The following is a 15,321-nucleotide window of genomic DNA, read 5'->3' on the forward strand; positions in this document are numbered from 1 at the left end:
GCGTCGCCCGATTTCGAAGGCTGTAAGAGGTAGCGAACTGTATCGTAGCACGGAATAGCTTTGTTTCTCTTTTTTTTTTTCTGGGGAGGGGGGCGAGGTGAGGGGGGTGAAGTAGCATGTGGGTGCTGTTCCATGTCGTTTTATGCCAGGTACCCTCGTACACAGAAATTTCGAGTGGGACACGTGAGCGGCGTGACCGCCATTGGGACGGCGGCTGGGAAGGAATTAAGTACCCGCAAAAACGTCTGTGCTAGAATTTCGTAGCCTAATAACGAAAATCCATTACTAGGAATGTGGCAACGAATACAAATTAAAGGAGGAAATGTAGTTACGCAAAAAGTGGGGAGAAACGAAAGGCTGAGGAAATCCTATTGGGCGCGACGTCGGGCTATAAGTGGCAGCACCGTCGCCTGGGCGGTCGGCGGCTTCATCGAAGTGTACACGGCGGCGGTTCGCTGTGAGAAATGAAACGCGCTGTCTGCAGTGAACTGGTTATATGTTGCCCTCCAATATTTTTCCATGAAACGCACGGAACATTCCTACTACACATTAAAGGAGCACAAAACGCAATTTCAGTCCCGGTACATGGTTAGTGCTTTTTGCTGGTGTTCAGCTTGCGTTCAGCCTATTCTGTTCGCGCCGCTGTTCCTGAACTCAACTTTCTTCTATTCTTGTACTGGTTATAAAAATGCCTGTGCAGTTGAAACCCGATTTAACAAAGTGACGACCACGCTCGAGTTATTTCGTTAAATCGGGAAGTTTGTAAAATCGAGAAAGGAATTTTTCAGTCCTTCGAAACCTAAAATTATAACATAGCGACACGCAAAAGCTACCGCGACATCGTATTTGCCGCTAATCCAGCCATCTGCTGCATATACCACGAAATAACGTAAAAAAAAAAACACCGCCGTCCCTACCGAGGCGGTATTTAGTGCGCAGTTCCGTGCATGGGCATGGCGTGCAGCCTCTTCAAAAAAATTAATTAAATTATGGGTTTTTATGTGCTAAAACCACTTTCTGATTATGAGGCACGCCGTAGTGGAGGACCCCGGAAATTTCGACCACCTGGGGTTCTATAACGTTCACCTAAATCTAAGTACACGGGTGTTTTCGCATTTCGCTTCCGTCGAAATGCGGCCGCCGTGGCCGGGATTCGATCCCGCGACCTCATGCTCAGCAGCCCAACACTATATAGCCACTGAGCAACCACGGCGGGTCCTCTTCAAAATAAAGCTCGGGCCGCGACTAGGGCGCCTAGATGCTTCAACGTGTTGGCTTTAGAGCGCACTCTCGAAGAAAAATCTGTCTTTGTGAAAATTGGAAAGAAATCACCGCTTTTTTACTAATTTATTTCAGGAAAAACTTCGTTAAATAGAGTTAGGCCAAATTTCTTTTGTTACTTAGGGTCGATGACAACATTGAACCCTATGGGTACCTGTCGGTGAATGGAAATGTTTTTGTTAGATCGGGTTTCGTTAGATCGAGTTTTAACTCTATTCCTGTGCAGTGAAGTTAAAGCAGGTAGTTATTGTGACTCTACTTCACCGCTTGAACGCGTACATAAGTACCTTTTACTTCTCTTTCGATTGTCTGTCAAACACAGAATAGTTAATAATTTTAGTAAAATTACGCGTACGGCACTATAAGTGACAGCGCAGTGGCAGGGTCACCGTGTGGCATCGCACGAATTTCTTTTTTTTCCCGCGGTAACAACAAAAACATTTTATCACAAGGGTCTTGCATGACTACATCGAAGCATGAGAACAGTGCGAGGGCACCATTCACGTACCGTCACATCCGTGAGAATTGGGTGCCAATAATTTCATATTATTTTAGGAGCCAACCATATTGTGTTGTTTTCTTTTTTTGTGTGTGAGAATAATGGCTGCTACCTCCCGTCGAGCTAACAACACCACGCTATAGAGCTCATTATATTAGCCGCCAGTAACTCAGCTTTACGACGTCATGTGTCTAACGACTGCAGTGCTTACCCATGATCCTCCTGCAATACTATCTTACCGCTTCTCTTCTGTAGCAGATACGGAAAGTACCGAAGCGCGAAAATTGGCTTGCGTGGCAAAACTATTTCTGTGTAGGGGTATATCCACATAATAGAGAGTTTTAGAATAGGGGCCCCGAACATTTCGGGGCCCCAAAGAAATAGCGTCGAAGCCACTGCGCATGCGCGAGTCGCGAACTGCGTTTGCGTTTTGCGTTGGGAACGCTATTTCACCGATTTAGCGGAAGTCCAAATAGCGTCCCCAAAAGCTTTGCATCAGCAAACATGGCGGCACCCATCGAAGCGACGGCTCTAACCTAGCACAAAACTGGGTTCGATTCGTGGTAACGCGTGAAGTTCGCAAGCTAGGAGAAGTGACTGCCGTTGTCGCTTTCTCTCAACTAGCGTATGTTATTCTATTTTGGATATTATGGCTCGTAAACCTAACATGGCTAAGCTTGGCTGGTCAAGGCACGTAAAGTTGGCTTGCTCAAAACCAAGCGCAACTAATTGTTTGCTGCTCACAGAATAACCTCTACATTGTAATTCAACGTGAATACACGCAAGTCAAAATTACTATTCCTATCATAAAATTGTATATTTTATTTCATTATTTCTAATAGCTTTTCTTTGACGCCATAGTGGCGCTGTCAGCGCAAGACGCTATCCGCAAACGTAAAAACCTGTTCTAAAACTCTTCACTCCTGCATGCCCCAACGCTAACATCCGCAAAGCTCTTTGGGGCCCCAAATGATTGCGGCCCTTATTCTAAAACTCTCTAATAAAAGGGCCCTTCGGAAACAACTTAGTATAGTTGCGTAACTGCTCATCACAATCACAGCCATGCCATTATGCGCTCTAATGTTTGGGGTCGGGCATGAAATGGATGGTAGATGGCCTATCCTGTCATCCAACTTATCTATGCTGAGGACGTTGTTGAAAGGAGAGACTTGTTCTCATCGAGAACGAGGAATATGGGATTTATTTACCGTATTTACATGAGAACGTTACAGTTCATCAGTTTAACATGACTGAAAGACGGATGCACACCGAGGAGCCGCCAATGGTTCCTTAAATACACTCTGTCCCCCTAGATCCCTAGGTGAGGGAAAACGGATGTTCGACCAAACGGAGCGTTCAAAGTCGTCGTCGACCCGCCTTTGAAGGGGAACGTTTACACACTCACTTCTGCACAGGTTTCACTGAACACACCGAGGTGAGAGGGTTTTTTGCAGACAGGGGTTTTTACTCGAGCAGGCGCCTCTTGATCCAAGAAATGACCCCGTAGTCAGTGGCCGCCGCGTCTGTCCATTGACTGACGACATCTAAGACCCGTGAGGCGGCACCGCAAAACACCTTCTTCCAGGAGTTCCACCGCTTCAAACAAACCGTGACGGCGACGGCGAATCCACTAGCAATACCACTGGCCGCGTCATTGACCGATGACTTCTGGCGCCCGTGAGACCTCAGCTGCAAAATATCTCCCCCGCTCCAAGCAACCCGTGGCGGCCATGGCGAATCCACCAACAATACTTGGTCTGCCGACCGCGTTTAGTCATAGCGGCGCCGAGGGGGTGTTGATTCGTTGATCGGCACCCCTACAAAACGAGTCACCGCAACAAGTGGAGTAGGGTTCCAAGGTCGCTTCTGGGAAGCTCGCCACCTTCGCAGCTGCGGCTGGCTGGGAAAATTTTGTAGGTCGGTACCCTTGCAGGCCGTTCGTAACAACGCCTAAGGTCAACTGTATCCTGCGACATCATATGAGCCCTTGAGATTTCCTTTACTACTGAGTGGTCTCACGCAACCTCGTTGATATTTCGTTTTATCACAAACATTGCGGAATGATCGACGCATCGCTACAATGAGCACGAGGTCGCGGGTTCGAATCGCGGCCACGGCGGCCGTATTTCGATGGGGCCGAAATGTGAAAACACCCGTGTACTTAGGTGCACGGTAAAGAACCCCAGGTGGCCGAAATTTCCGGAGTCCTCCACTACGGCGTGCCTCACAATCAGAAAGTGGTTTTGGTAAAACCCCATAATTTTAAAGATCGCTACAAAGAATCGCCAAAGTTCGGGTATCGCGGCGTCCACTTCATTTGTTTAAAACGATGCCGAATGATCTTTGTGAAATGCTTGAATCACGATGCGACCATAGCATTTTAATGACTGTGACGAATGGAGGGCGCAACGATCACGCATCGCGCGCTCGGTGCGTGCCGTCATTGATATTATTGCAGCGCAAAGACTACAGCGCAAAGCCAAATGAGTCTCTGCAGTGTAAAAGAAAAATGCATACCGCCATTTATGACTGAGCTGCAACCACTGAGCAAACGTAATCTAAAGAATATGCGCACCGCACGCGCACATGATCACAAGTAGCGGCTAGCAGACGATGCGACGTGCTGTCGACACCATCGGGCTTCAGCCTGTGTCCGCCAGGCGGCGACTCTGCTCGATCTCGCGGAAGGCACACTCTAAAAAAGTTTACACCCCTTGGGGCTTATCTTGTCCCGAAACAATATTCGTCATCTTCCTTGCTCGCGTTTCCTCTCTTGAAAACCCGGCGCTCGCTACTTTCCTGTCGAGAATGATGTGTCAAGCTGATAACGCGCAAGCCGTTCGTGACTAGGAAGTACCGGGCTAGCAGCGTAAAAAAAAGAAAAATGCGGGCAAGACAGATGACGATTATTGTTTGGGGAGAAAATGCAACCCAAAGCGTGTAAACTATTTTAGAGTGCATAGAAAAGGGAGTTAAGGGGCTGTAACAAGAAACTAAGGACCACACAATGAGCGATGGAACAAAAAACGATAAGCATAACACAAGGAGACAGGAAGACGGTGGTGGGGGGTTAGAGAGTAAACCGGTGTAACCGACCTTTCCCTTGAGATGAACAAAATGGAGCTGGGCAGGTCATGTAATGCATACACCAGAAAACTGGTCTGCGTGAACAGAATGGAAGGTTGCCAAGGGCAGGGAAATAGAGTCGAGGACGGCAGAGGTTTAAGTGATGTGATAAGACTAGGATGGAGTTGACTGTTGCAGGGCAGACGTAATTGGAGATGGCTAGAATGGTAATCGGGGATCGTAGGTAATTGGCCAAGGGCTACTTCAGAGGCACTTAAAGCAGCGAGACATGAACGATGCCCGCAGCCGCAATTTTTTTTTCTTTATCTTCTGTCCTACTGTTTCTTTCTTTAAGCTATTGTACGAGAGTAAAATATCGAAGTTTCGCCCGAAAGGTGAAGCATTGATTGCGATAGCAAATTGCTAGACAGCTATACGAAGTAAGCGTGGAAGGTTTATTGCTCGTGTAAACTTGTTAGCATTCGTTTACTAACTATATTGATAATCATGGTGTCACGTGGGCACAGGCGAACATGAACACATCCCACACGATGGCCGCAGACACTCGCTTTGAAAACGCTGGCGTGATGAAGAGCGGCAGCAGCGGCGAGCGAATTGACCTTCGCGCTGCCTCTCGCTTCAACGCCAACAAAGCGGCGATCACACAGCGCACACGAAGCCATCAGCCCTCGGTGGTGCTACACTCAGTACCTACCGCAAATTAGTTTCAAGATAGGGCCCGCGCGGGCGCCGCTGAAGTTGAACGCCCTCACCCCTCCATCCCCCCCCCCCCCTCCGCCCCTTCTGCCTTGCGCGCGAGTTCGCGCCACGATACTTCTTGGCTCACCCTCAGATGCGTTCACTCGCGCCCACAGCATATGGTGCGCGGCCGCAATGTTATCGCACTTGGACTTTATACGGGACATCACGACGATGACGGAAATGTGCCTGCGGTGTCCATGTAATTGCTACTGCAATAAACCAATTAATCAAGGTCGCTGGGAAAAACGTTTGTCCTTGTGTGGCCATGAAATAGCCTGATGATAAACGGATGCGTGTTACGATAAGGAGCGAGCAAACAACGAAGCCAACAAAGGCGTAGTGGAAGTGCACTATTTTTACTAATTCAACTATCAATAATGAAATAAGAGGGTTAAATTTGTAATATTCTGGCTGAGTAACTGAAAAGGAGAGTGAGACAAAAAAGATAACCTTGAAACTTGTAGCAGGGGTCATGCGCACAACTTCTGCGCAATGCTTGTGGAGCTTTATCAAACGACCTTTAGAAATGTCCGTGCCTCTTTCCGCCTGTGCATTTTGCATACAGTTGGCCACAAAACTTTAATAGACACGAGATTTGAAAGAGAGCCTGAATTCCTGCGAAACCTGGGTATGTAACATCCGACCCAAAGTTTCGGTCTGCAATGAAATTAAGAGTTTGATGAAAACCCGTCTGGTTGGGAGGGAAACATTGTAAGTAGTTGAAAGTTTGACACCGATCTGTAATGTTGTCAAGCTATAATGTTTACAACCTGCATAGTGATCCATTAAAATCAAAGCGCCTTAAACCATAACAGGGGAGAAACAGTGAAGCCTGTAAGCTTTTGTGACGAACTACACCTGCTAGGTCGTCCGTTTTATTAGAAACAGACTTATTAAAGAAATATTCATTGGTAGATATTACAATTCTGTCATATCAGCCGAATTGCTTGAGGCGGGTACTACTACTGTTTGTGTTCCAAGTTTGTTTCTATGAACATAGATAACCCGGTGTATGTATAACCTAGCCCTGGGAGTGCTAGCTGTTCTGACATGGGGAATATCGAGTAAAGCACAGGTGATGAGTAGTACATAATCTCAGAACCAGGCGACTAGTCAATAAATTTCCATATGCTATCTCAAGTCGTCAAGGCTGCTTGAGGGTTTGTCGAAATGGTGTTCTTTGCCTCCTGATTAAATCTTTCAGTCAACCGGTATTGCATTTCCTGTATCCTCAGTTTTTACTACAGAAATACATTTTTATTTGAAAGGGTCTGAAAACGAGCTCGTTGGTATGCGTCCGTGGTGGAAAATTAGCGCTAAAAACACGGACAGACGAAAGAACGCAGGATGAGCGCTGCCTGTGTTCTTCCTTCTGTCCGTCTTTTTAGCGCTGTTTTTTTGCTACCATGGACATATTAAACAAACTATGCTTGATGTGTCTGGCCATTTCTCTGAACACATGATAATAGCACATTTATTTTGGTTTTAGAAAAATTCCGTATATTAAAGGAGTACTGACATTAGGCTTTTGTCTATCGATCTTTGTCATTCTTTATTGGATAGATGTTGATCAAGTAATCACGGTTTGAAGCCTATCTTGCTTTCAGTATCTTAAAGCATAAAAAAGGTGGCAGTTTTGCCCGAAAGGCGAAGCATCGATTGTGATAGCAAATTAGTAGACAGTTATACGAAGGAAGGGTAGTAGTTTTATCGGCCGTATAAACTTGTAGGCATTCGCTTATTAACTATATTAACAAGCATGGCGTCACGCGCGCACAAGGAAACATGAACACACGTCACTCGACGGTCGCGGAAACTCGCTTTTGAGACTCGGGAGTGAGGAAGCGCGGCAGCAGCAACGAGCGAATTGAACTTCGTGCTGCCTCTTGCTTCAACGCGAACTAAGCGGTGAAAACATGGCGCACACGACGCTATCAGCGCTCAGCGAACTCTGTGCCCATCGCAGATCGCTTGCAAGATACGGCGCACACGCGGCTGCGCCATAAACAGCAGCCGCCGAAGTAGAACGGCCCTCTCCCTCGCCTAAATCCCTCCCCCCATGCTTCGCGCGCGACAGCAGACGGCACGCTTCCACCATTGCGCGCGCTAAAACTCCTTGATAATTTGAAAGTAGCGAAACTCTCCGCTACGCGGCGCTTTCCTCCTCGATTATCCTCGCGTGCCTGCTGCGCGCGCTGCGCCCGGCACGCTCTTTCTCCTTGGCGCCCGCGGTGGGGCCGCTGTATTCGATGGAGGCGCACGATTATGGGCCACTTGCGCGCCCCAGTGGTATGGTATGGTATGATGAACTTTATTTAATGTCCTGAAGATCAACCTTTAGGTTGACACAGGCGGCTCCCACGTCGGGACAGTAAGGTAACCTTACCGCCGTATCGTGGGCCTTCTGGACGGCCTGTACTTGGTCGGAAAGAACTCCACTGCGTAGGACTCGCCGCCACCAGTCTCTCTCTTTGTCACAGTCTGTGAAAGTCACAGGACACTACCAAAGCATGTGATCCAGAGTAATGATGCCATTACACTTCTCGCAATTGATTTGTACCTCTCTTTCAGGATATAGCTTATTAATAAAGGTTGGACTTGGATAAGTTCTTGTCTGCAACAATCTCAGAGTCACTGCTTGAGCTCTATTGAGCTTAGCGTGTGGCACTGGGAATTCCCTTTTGTTCATGTAGTAATTCCTTGTGATTTCATCATATGTAAGTAATTGGTCCCTGTTCTCCTCCTGTATATTATTAAGGTCCTGGTCGCGTAGTGCACGGATAGTAAGTCCTCGTGCAGCTGCGTTAGCCATCTCGTTTAAATTCTTCCGAGGTGGATCGATAGACCCCATGTGCGCAGGAAACCAGCGGATTTCGATCCCTTGGCTGTCCAACTCACCGATCAGCTGGGCAGCCCTTTTGGTTACAAAGCCATTGGTAAAGTGTCTAATAGCCATCTTAGAGTCGCTGTAAATCTTCGTCCACTTATTATTCATTAAAGCCAATGCTATCGCTACTTGTTCCGCGACTGTCGTGTCTTTAGTCATGATTGTAATAGCATCCCGAGTGAGACCATCTGCATCTACTACTACTGCCGTAAAGGCTTTCTTTCCTCTGACCCATGCAGCATCTACAAAAGCCGCATGTTCCCTGTCGTGTTTTATCTCTTGCAGGAGAGCTTTGGCCTTTGCCTTTCTTCTTTCCAGGTTGTGCACCGGGTGCATATTTCTGGGAAAAGGAGTTGTCTTGATCATCTCTCTTATGCTATCTTTTAGTTCTACTGTGCCTTCACCTGAAATCTTGGATTCGGTTGAGCACCACCCTACCTCTTATAGTATTGCTCTTCCTGGCTTTGTTCCAGAGAGCCTCTCTCTGTGGGCAATTTGCTGAGCTTCAATTATCTCGGCTATTGTTTTGTGGAGCCCCAGTTTCAATAATTTATTATCTGGCGTGTTAATCGGTAACCCCACTGTTGTTTTGACTAGCCTTTTAATTAATCTGTTCAACTTGTTTAGCTCTGTCTGTGTCCAACTGAGCATCCCAGCTACATAGGAGAAGAGATACAAGGCGAAAGCGTGGACCAGTCTCATGGCGCTCTCCTCTCCCAGCCCTCTGTGTCTGTTAGTGATTCTCCTTAGCAGTCTTATCACCTCCACAGTCTTGCTTGTGATGTGTCGTATTGTTCTTCCGTTTGCCCCGTTTGCCTCCAGGAATAACCCTAAGACTCTAATGGATTCTACTCGCTTAATAGATTCGCCTGTCTTCGTGGTTAGTACTAACCTGGGTTCTTCCTCGGGAACATATCCAGTGGAGTAGAAAATTTTTTAAAAATGGTGGTAACAACATTGAGAATGCTAAAGTTAACGTTTATAAGGAGGTTGGTTTCTTCTTAAAGCTGTATGAATGGGGCATACCAATGTAAAAGGAGCTTTGAGGCGAGTTCTCTACTCCAGACATTTTTGCTGCCACATAATATGATGCTTTACTTTGTGCATCTGATCTGGTGTTGCTTCTGGCACATCCCTCTCTGTTTGGCTTTTTTTTTTCTTGCTTGTGCACGCATGTACACTGCAGCTATACCAGCGTGCCTTCTTGTAAGGAATTAGCCGCAAGTGCATAGTCCGTCCTTATGTTTGTCTTCTCATTGTGAAAGTATCTTTTGCGCTGTAGTCTCTAAACTAAATAGGATGGTTGCGCAATTTCAACGCGAGTAAGCGTGTGCGATTATGTGAACACCCCCAGCACATTGCCTTTATCCGTGAGAAAACCAAGTAATAATCGTCACCCACTCATGCGTGCATGGTAGCCCAATTCAAAACAAATTCAAGAACTGAAAAATAATATGGAAAGTCTACTGGAGTTGTCTAAGTATGCGTAAGTATACCCCCGAATTTCAGTTAGCCCATCCCCAAATTTAAGTTGGACCACGTTCAAATTTCAAGTTGGCTTACCCCCAGATTTCAATTTGGCCTATCCCTAGGTTTAAGTTGGCCCATCCCGAAATTTCAAGTTGACGCATCCCCAAATTTCAAGTTGGCCCACCCACAAATTTTAGTTGACCCACCCCCACTATAACTTCCTCATGCATTTTCTAACTAGCCCTATGTATCTATGTGTGTATCTCTTCTTACTTTTGGGGCAGGAGGGGGGTTTAACTTGTTCCTTATCGCTTATAAAGCTACCAGTGATCTGCATTTACACTACTGCAATGATCAAACCTCTTAACTGTGCAAATTACGCATTTTTGTGCAGATACAAGGCATTGTACTTTTCACGTGACGGAGCAGGGGTACTCGCCAAAGAATGCTTGCGCATTAAAAAAGCAATGTAGACTAGCTGGCGCTCATCAACCGCAGTGCCACGGGTATACTTGGAATTGCTTTTTTCAAGGCCTGCATTCAGTGTATCTAAGTGACTGACGCACACATCGAAGTAAGCTGGCAAGAAAACTCCTCTACAAGCCGCTATTTCGATTTTCATTAAAACAGGCAGCGGATCGTAACAATCACGAAAAGTCAGATCGAGAGACCGTATCTTCGCACATAATTGTTGACAGCGGAAAGCAGGACCTATAGTGCAGCATTTTCGACTGAATTACAGTTGACATGCGAGGTGATGAGTCCCAGCAGAATATTCAGCATACTGAGGACACCCTCATTTTTTATGCTACGTACAAATGCAGTACAACGCTCATGAGCAGGCAGGAAGAATTTTAAAAAGCCTTAGGGGATGCTTTGATACGAGCAATAAGAAACGTGCCTCACCTCGTAAACAACACTGTTCCTTGTCGGAACAAAGTTATTTTGGCCAATGTTGGTGCAGCCACTGCTTCTTGCGCAAGCCGTCACGCTTTCTTTTTGGTACCATAAAAACTGCATAACTGGTTTGTTGTAGTTAACTTTAACTGACTTGTTGCAGTTAAATGCGCTACAGCATGGCATAGCGCTATAGCACAACACTGCAGGAAACACAACGGGCAACGTTCGCTCAGCCGGGCCAGCCGGGCTAAGGATAAAAATGGCGCCAATGAAAAGAGTTAAAAAAACAAGCAAAACGCAAGATCCGCACGTTTCCAAGGTCAACGGCAAGGAGACCAATCACCGTGCAGAAAAATGCGGGCGAAACTGGTTCCCGCGGAGGGAAACCGCAACGGGCGAGGAGGTCGTGCGGCGGCGGCAGAGTTCAAAGAGTGGCGGTACTTGCAAATTATCAAGGGAGGTTAGCGCGCGCGAGATTGGGCCGCGGTCGTCGACTCACCCTTGCACGCTTGCATTCGCACATACAGCATACGTCGTGCAGCGACGATGTTATCACCCTTGGACTTCATACAGGTCATCGCGGCGACGGCAGAAATGCGCCTGGAGGGTCCATGTAATTGCTATCGCAATAAAAAAATACCTTTTAACGCCCGTTTGTACATGTGGCATGCGCAGGGTGACTTCAGATGGGGTGCTAGACACTAGATACATCATGGAACTAGGTAATGGTTGCATGACACCACACACCACTGGCACATGCACCCACACTATGATCGTACTGACATAGGCCAAGACAGTTGAGCGTTTAACAGGATCACATGGGAAAGTAGGTGAAAGGGCTCCCAGTATCCTTGGAGAAGTGACAGCAGAGAATGAGGTCTGACCCATTGAAAATGCAGAGAAGCACATAATCAAGCAGCAAGAAAAGGCCAATTTGGTGGCACGTGGCTAGCTTTTGACGAGTCATTGTGTGACCTTCAACAATGGCTTCAGCCTGACCAGCATGTGCGAGTGGTTCGTGATACCATGTGGCAACCACCTCCAGTTCCCATGATCTGTCCAATCTTCATTATGTACGAAGCCAGGCTGCTCTTGACACATATGTTGAATTGATCACTTTAAAAGTTGACATAATTAATTATTTGTTGCGTTCTCAAAGAATTGTGTATATGTACCTTAAGCAAGTAGTACTCAAAATTTTTGTGCCGTGCTCATATAACTTTTTGCTAATGCTTTTAAATATTTCTGCAGGTGCATATCTTGTCTGAGACTGTAAAGGGGAAAATTAGCCTGTTGGCGTTAGTTTATCTTGTATTGCGCTAGGTTCAATTGAGTAAGACTAATGGCATGACAGGACAGGCCAAACAGGAACAACAAAGCACAATGTCGTTCTTGTCAGGTGTGTCCTATTGTGGTATTAATTTAATGTAAGGTGTCCTGATCTTAGTGTCTTAGTTCTTAGTGTGTTAGTTGATCTTAGTGTATTTCCTGCAGTGATTTTGTCCTGTTGCCAATGTCTCAAAGTTTTCAGCTCTGGTTAAGACGGTGAGTTCCACATTTGTTGAGTTTTAAGAGGACACTTTTCCTCCGGATCTTCTGTCTGAGAAATAGAGAACGGAATTGTAATTTGGTTGGCATCAACTGCACCGATATTGATGAGGTTACTTTGATGTAAAAGTAAAGGTTAAAGTCTACTGACTGTAGGAAGCCACTTTTTTATTTAAGCCACCCATTTGTCAACAAAAGCTTTGAATATTGCCAAATTGCAAAACCTTGGACCTCCAAGTTTGTAACTATATATATCTGCAATAAACAACACTGCCACAATCTTGTAAATAGTGCCTATTAAATATCTAAAGTGGACAAAATGAATGGATTGAAAACTATTCTGAAATACACTGCTGATTTATGAGGATGACTTTTGCAATACCCTTGTAAAACAAACACTTTTCCATAAGCTGTAAGGTCATATATAAGATTTTTCCGATTCATATTTCTGTCTGCTGTTATTGCTAAGTTTATGTGCTTGCTCTTTGTGCTTTGAAACGGTATTGAAATGTTTTCCGTGAAAGAGGGGCGGCAGTGAAATGGAATGTGTTTGCATATTATTTGTCGGAAGCAGCAGAGTCTTTTGTCTGCAGAAGTGACTGCTGCCACAATGCTTGGTTCCTTTTGCTTTTAAGCTGTGGCACATGGGAGAAGGCGGTCTGAAGCTGAAGAACGATACAAAGGTCAACACTTGGTTTTACTTGTTGCAAGTCAGAATCTGTGTTTTTTCTGCCCTAGTCAATTGCTCCGGATGCTTCAGTTTAAGGATGGATCCCTTCTGATTTGCTAATTTCCAGCCCTCTTTTAGGTCTTTTGGTTGGCGCGGTAATTCCTATTCACTTTACAGTTTCTGCATCAGCATGGTGTGTTCTTTTTTCTCAATGTCCCATTCTATTTTGCAGGTGATGCTGTACGTGAACAAGGTTGGGCCTTACTTTAACCCGCACGAGACATACCACTACTACCAGCTGCCAGTATGCCGACCAGACAAGGTCAGATTCTGTGCCTGACTTTCCTATAGAACACGATGCATAGTAGCTTATCACTGGTTGAAACAGCCTTTTGAAGAAAAAAACTAGGCAATCATCATTGCACTGTATCTTATAAAAAATTTGAATTTTTTTCTATTTTCTGTTGTTTAGCTCTCTCATGTAGTGAACAGAGCAACAGGGAGAGTGAGGATCTCTCCTTAAGAATGCTGACTATTTTATATGCAGTCACGTTCATTGCTCAATCATGTTCTCAATACAAATGGACAGAGTACGAATGCATAACAGGCTCCTCGCCAAGTTCATGATGCATCTGCGTTTCATTCCTTCATGCTTCAAGAAACAGTTCCTTTATAGAGCACACAAGCATGGAGGTGTGTCCCTGTGGTCCATCGATAATGATTTTTCTGCTGTAAGACACTGCAGGCATGAACAGTCAAGATCAGTGGTTGTAGTGTTGAAGAAAGCTCATTGCAGAAATGGATAGTTTGAGGGATTGCCCTGACATCCTGTTGCCTTACTCTGTACTTCAAGAAACAATGCCCTATTATACCAGCACAAGAAAGTGATGCCCCAATGCTTCACCAACAGTGAGCGTGTAGCGATCATTCATCACATAACAGACATAAACAGCTCAGATCGGCAGGTGTTGGGACAAAGAATAAAGCTTGCAGCAGAAGCTGATAGTTTGAAAAAGGATTGGGCAAGGGTATTTCCCTGTCCAATGAACATCCCTGCCAGTGTCCTTGCCTTCTGGTATAGCGGCACGCAGAAGTTGAGAAGAATATGCACCATGCACGGCAAATTGACCCATTTGGATTGAAGATGTGGGTATCACTTGCTCTTAAAGGGCGAAAAAGATCCAAAGCAGAAGGAGCAAAACGAAGGCAGGCACATGGTTTCCCAAAGGATGAAAGTGGAGTGGAAATTTCACATGGCGATCCACTGGTGAATACATGTTCCCTTTGGGGGCACTTGCTGCTGAGTTCGTAGCCTGTCACTGACTATAGTGCATCGAACAGAGCAACTCTCCAGCCTCATGTCAAAGAATCTTTTGTCACAAGATTTGTGTAGTTTTCTGCATATTGTGTGTCTGGAAATGAAATGGTGTAATGGAGTACTGGATATATAGGAGAATATTTTCAAGAAATATACATCCAAACAACATTTAGACATTGACTTCCTTTAGACGTTTCATTTATTTTTTAAAGGTGGATTTTAAACATTCTTTGGCTCTTTTTCTGTTTTGTGGGTACATCTGATCTACTAACACTTGTCGTGCAAGACAAAGTGGGTTACTGTATGGGGGCCCTTTTTTAGTTGGCAGATATCTAGTAATAAGCAATAGTTTTATCCTCAGCAAATGTATTAGTGTTGGTGAGATACAGAGTTCGGGGTTACAAGCATCAACACATGTGGAGGCACCTTGTGGTGCTGCGTCCAACCAGAGCATGTGAATCTCTGTTAAAGGTGGACGAGTGTAAACCTTCTCGAATGCATATCGAATAGAAATAGTAAGTATTGAATATCGAATAAAGTATTGAATAGCCAAACACAGACGCATATATTTACAGCAGGAACATTTAAGTTGCTGCAAAAAAGACCGCTAACTATCAGCGACAAATGATCCTTATTAAACAACAGATTACCATTCGTCATCAGAAATTTTTTTTAAATAGCCTCGAAACAATGTTAGATCCTGGCTGCTAGCAAACTCTCCATTAAATAAGGACTGCTGTATGACTAGTTTTCCAAAAGTGCTAAATAAATGGTTGCCGAAAAAAAAAAAGAAGTTCTGGAAAAAGAAAAAAAAAAAGCTGTTGGAGGGCTTGTGTGCCCTACACACACGTGAAATGGCCCGTTGCAAGAAAAACATTACCGGTTGTAGCATAAAAAATAAAACTTCTACATAGCTAGAC

The 15,321-nt window shown here is 45.3% G+C and overlaps 1 protein-coding gene across 1 annotated transcript in view; it reads left to right on the forward strand.

Moving 5' to 3' along the window:
• Positions 1 to 15,321, forward strand: part of LOC135916869 (transmembrane 9 superfamily member 1-like) — a 128,743-nt gene that overhangs the window by 3,744 nt on the left and 109,678 nt on the right. The window contains exon 2 of the mRNA XM_065450292.1: positions 13,316 to 13,405. Coding sequence (XP_065306364.1) covers positions 13,316 to 13,405 — 90 coding nt within the window. The remainder of the gene's footprint in view (positions 1 to 13,315; positions 13,406 to 15,321) is intronic.

The sequence above is a fragment of the Dermacentor albipictus genome, chromosome 3 (genome assembly GCF_038994185.2).
Source record: "Dermacentor albipictus isolate Rhodes 1998 colony chromosome 3, USDA_Dalb.pri_finalv2, whole genome shotgun sequence".
NCBI classification, from domain to species: domain Eukaryota; kingdom Metazoa; phylum Arthropoda; class Arachnida; order Ixodida; family Ixodidae; genus Dermacentor; species Dermacentor albipictus.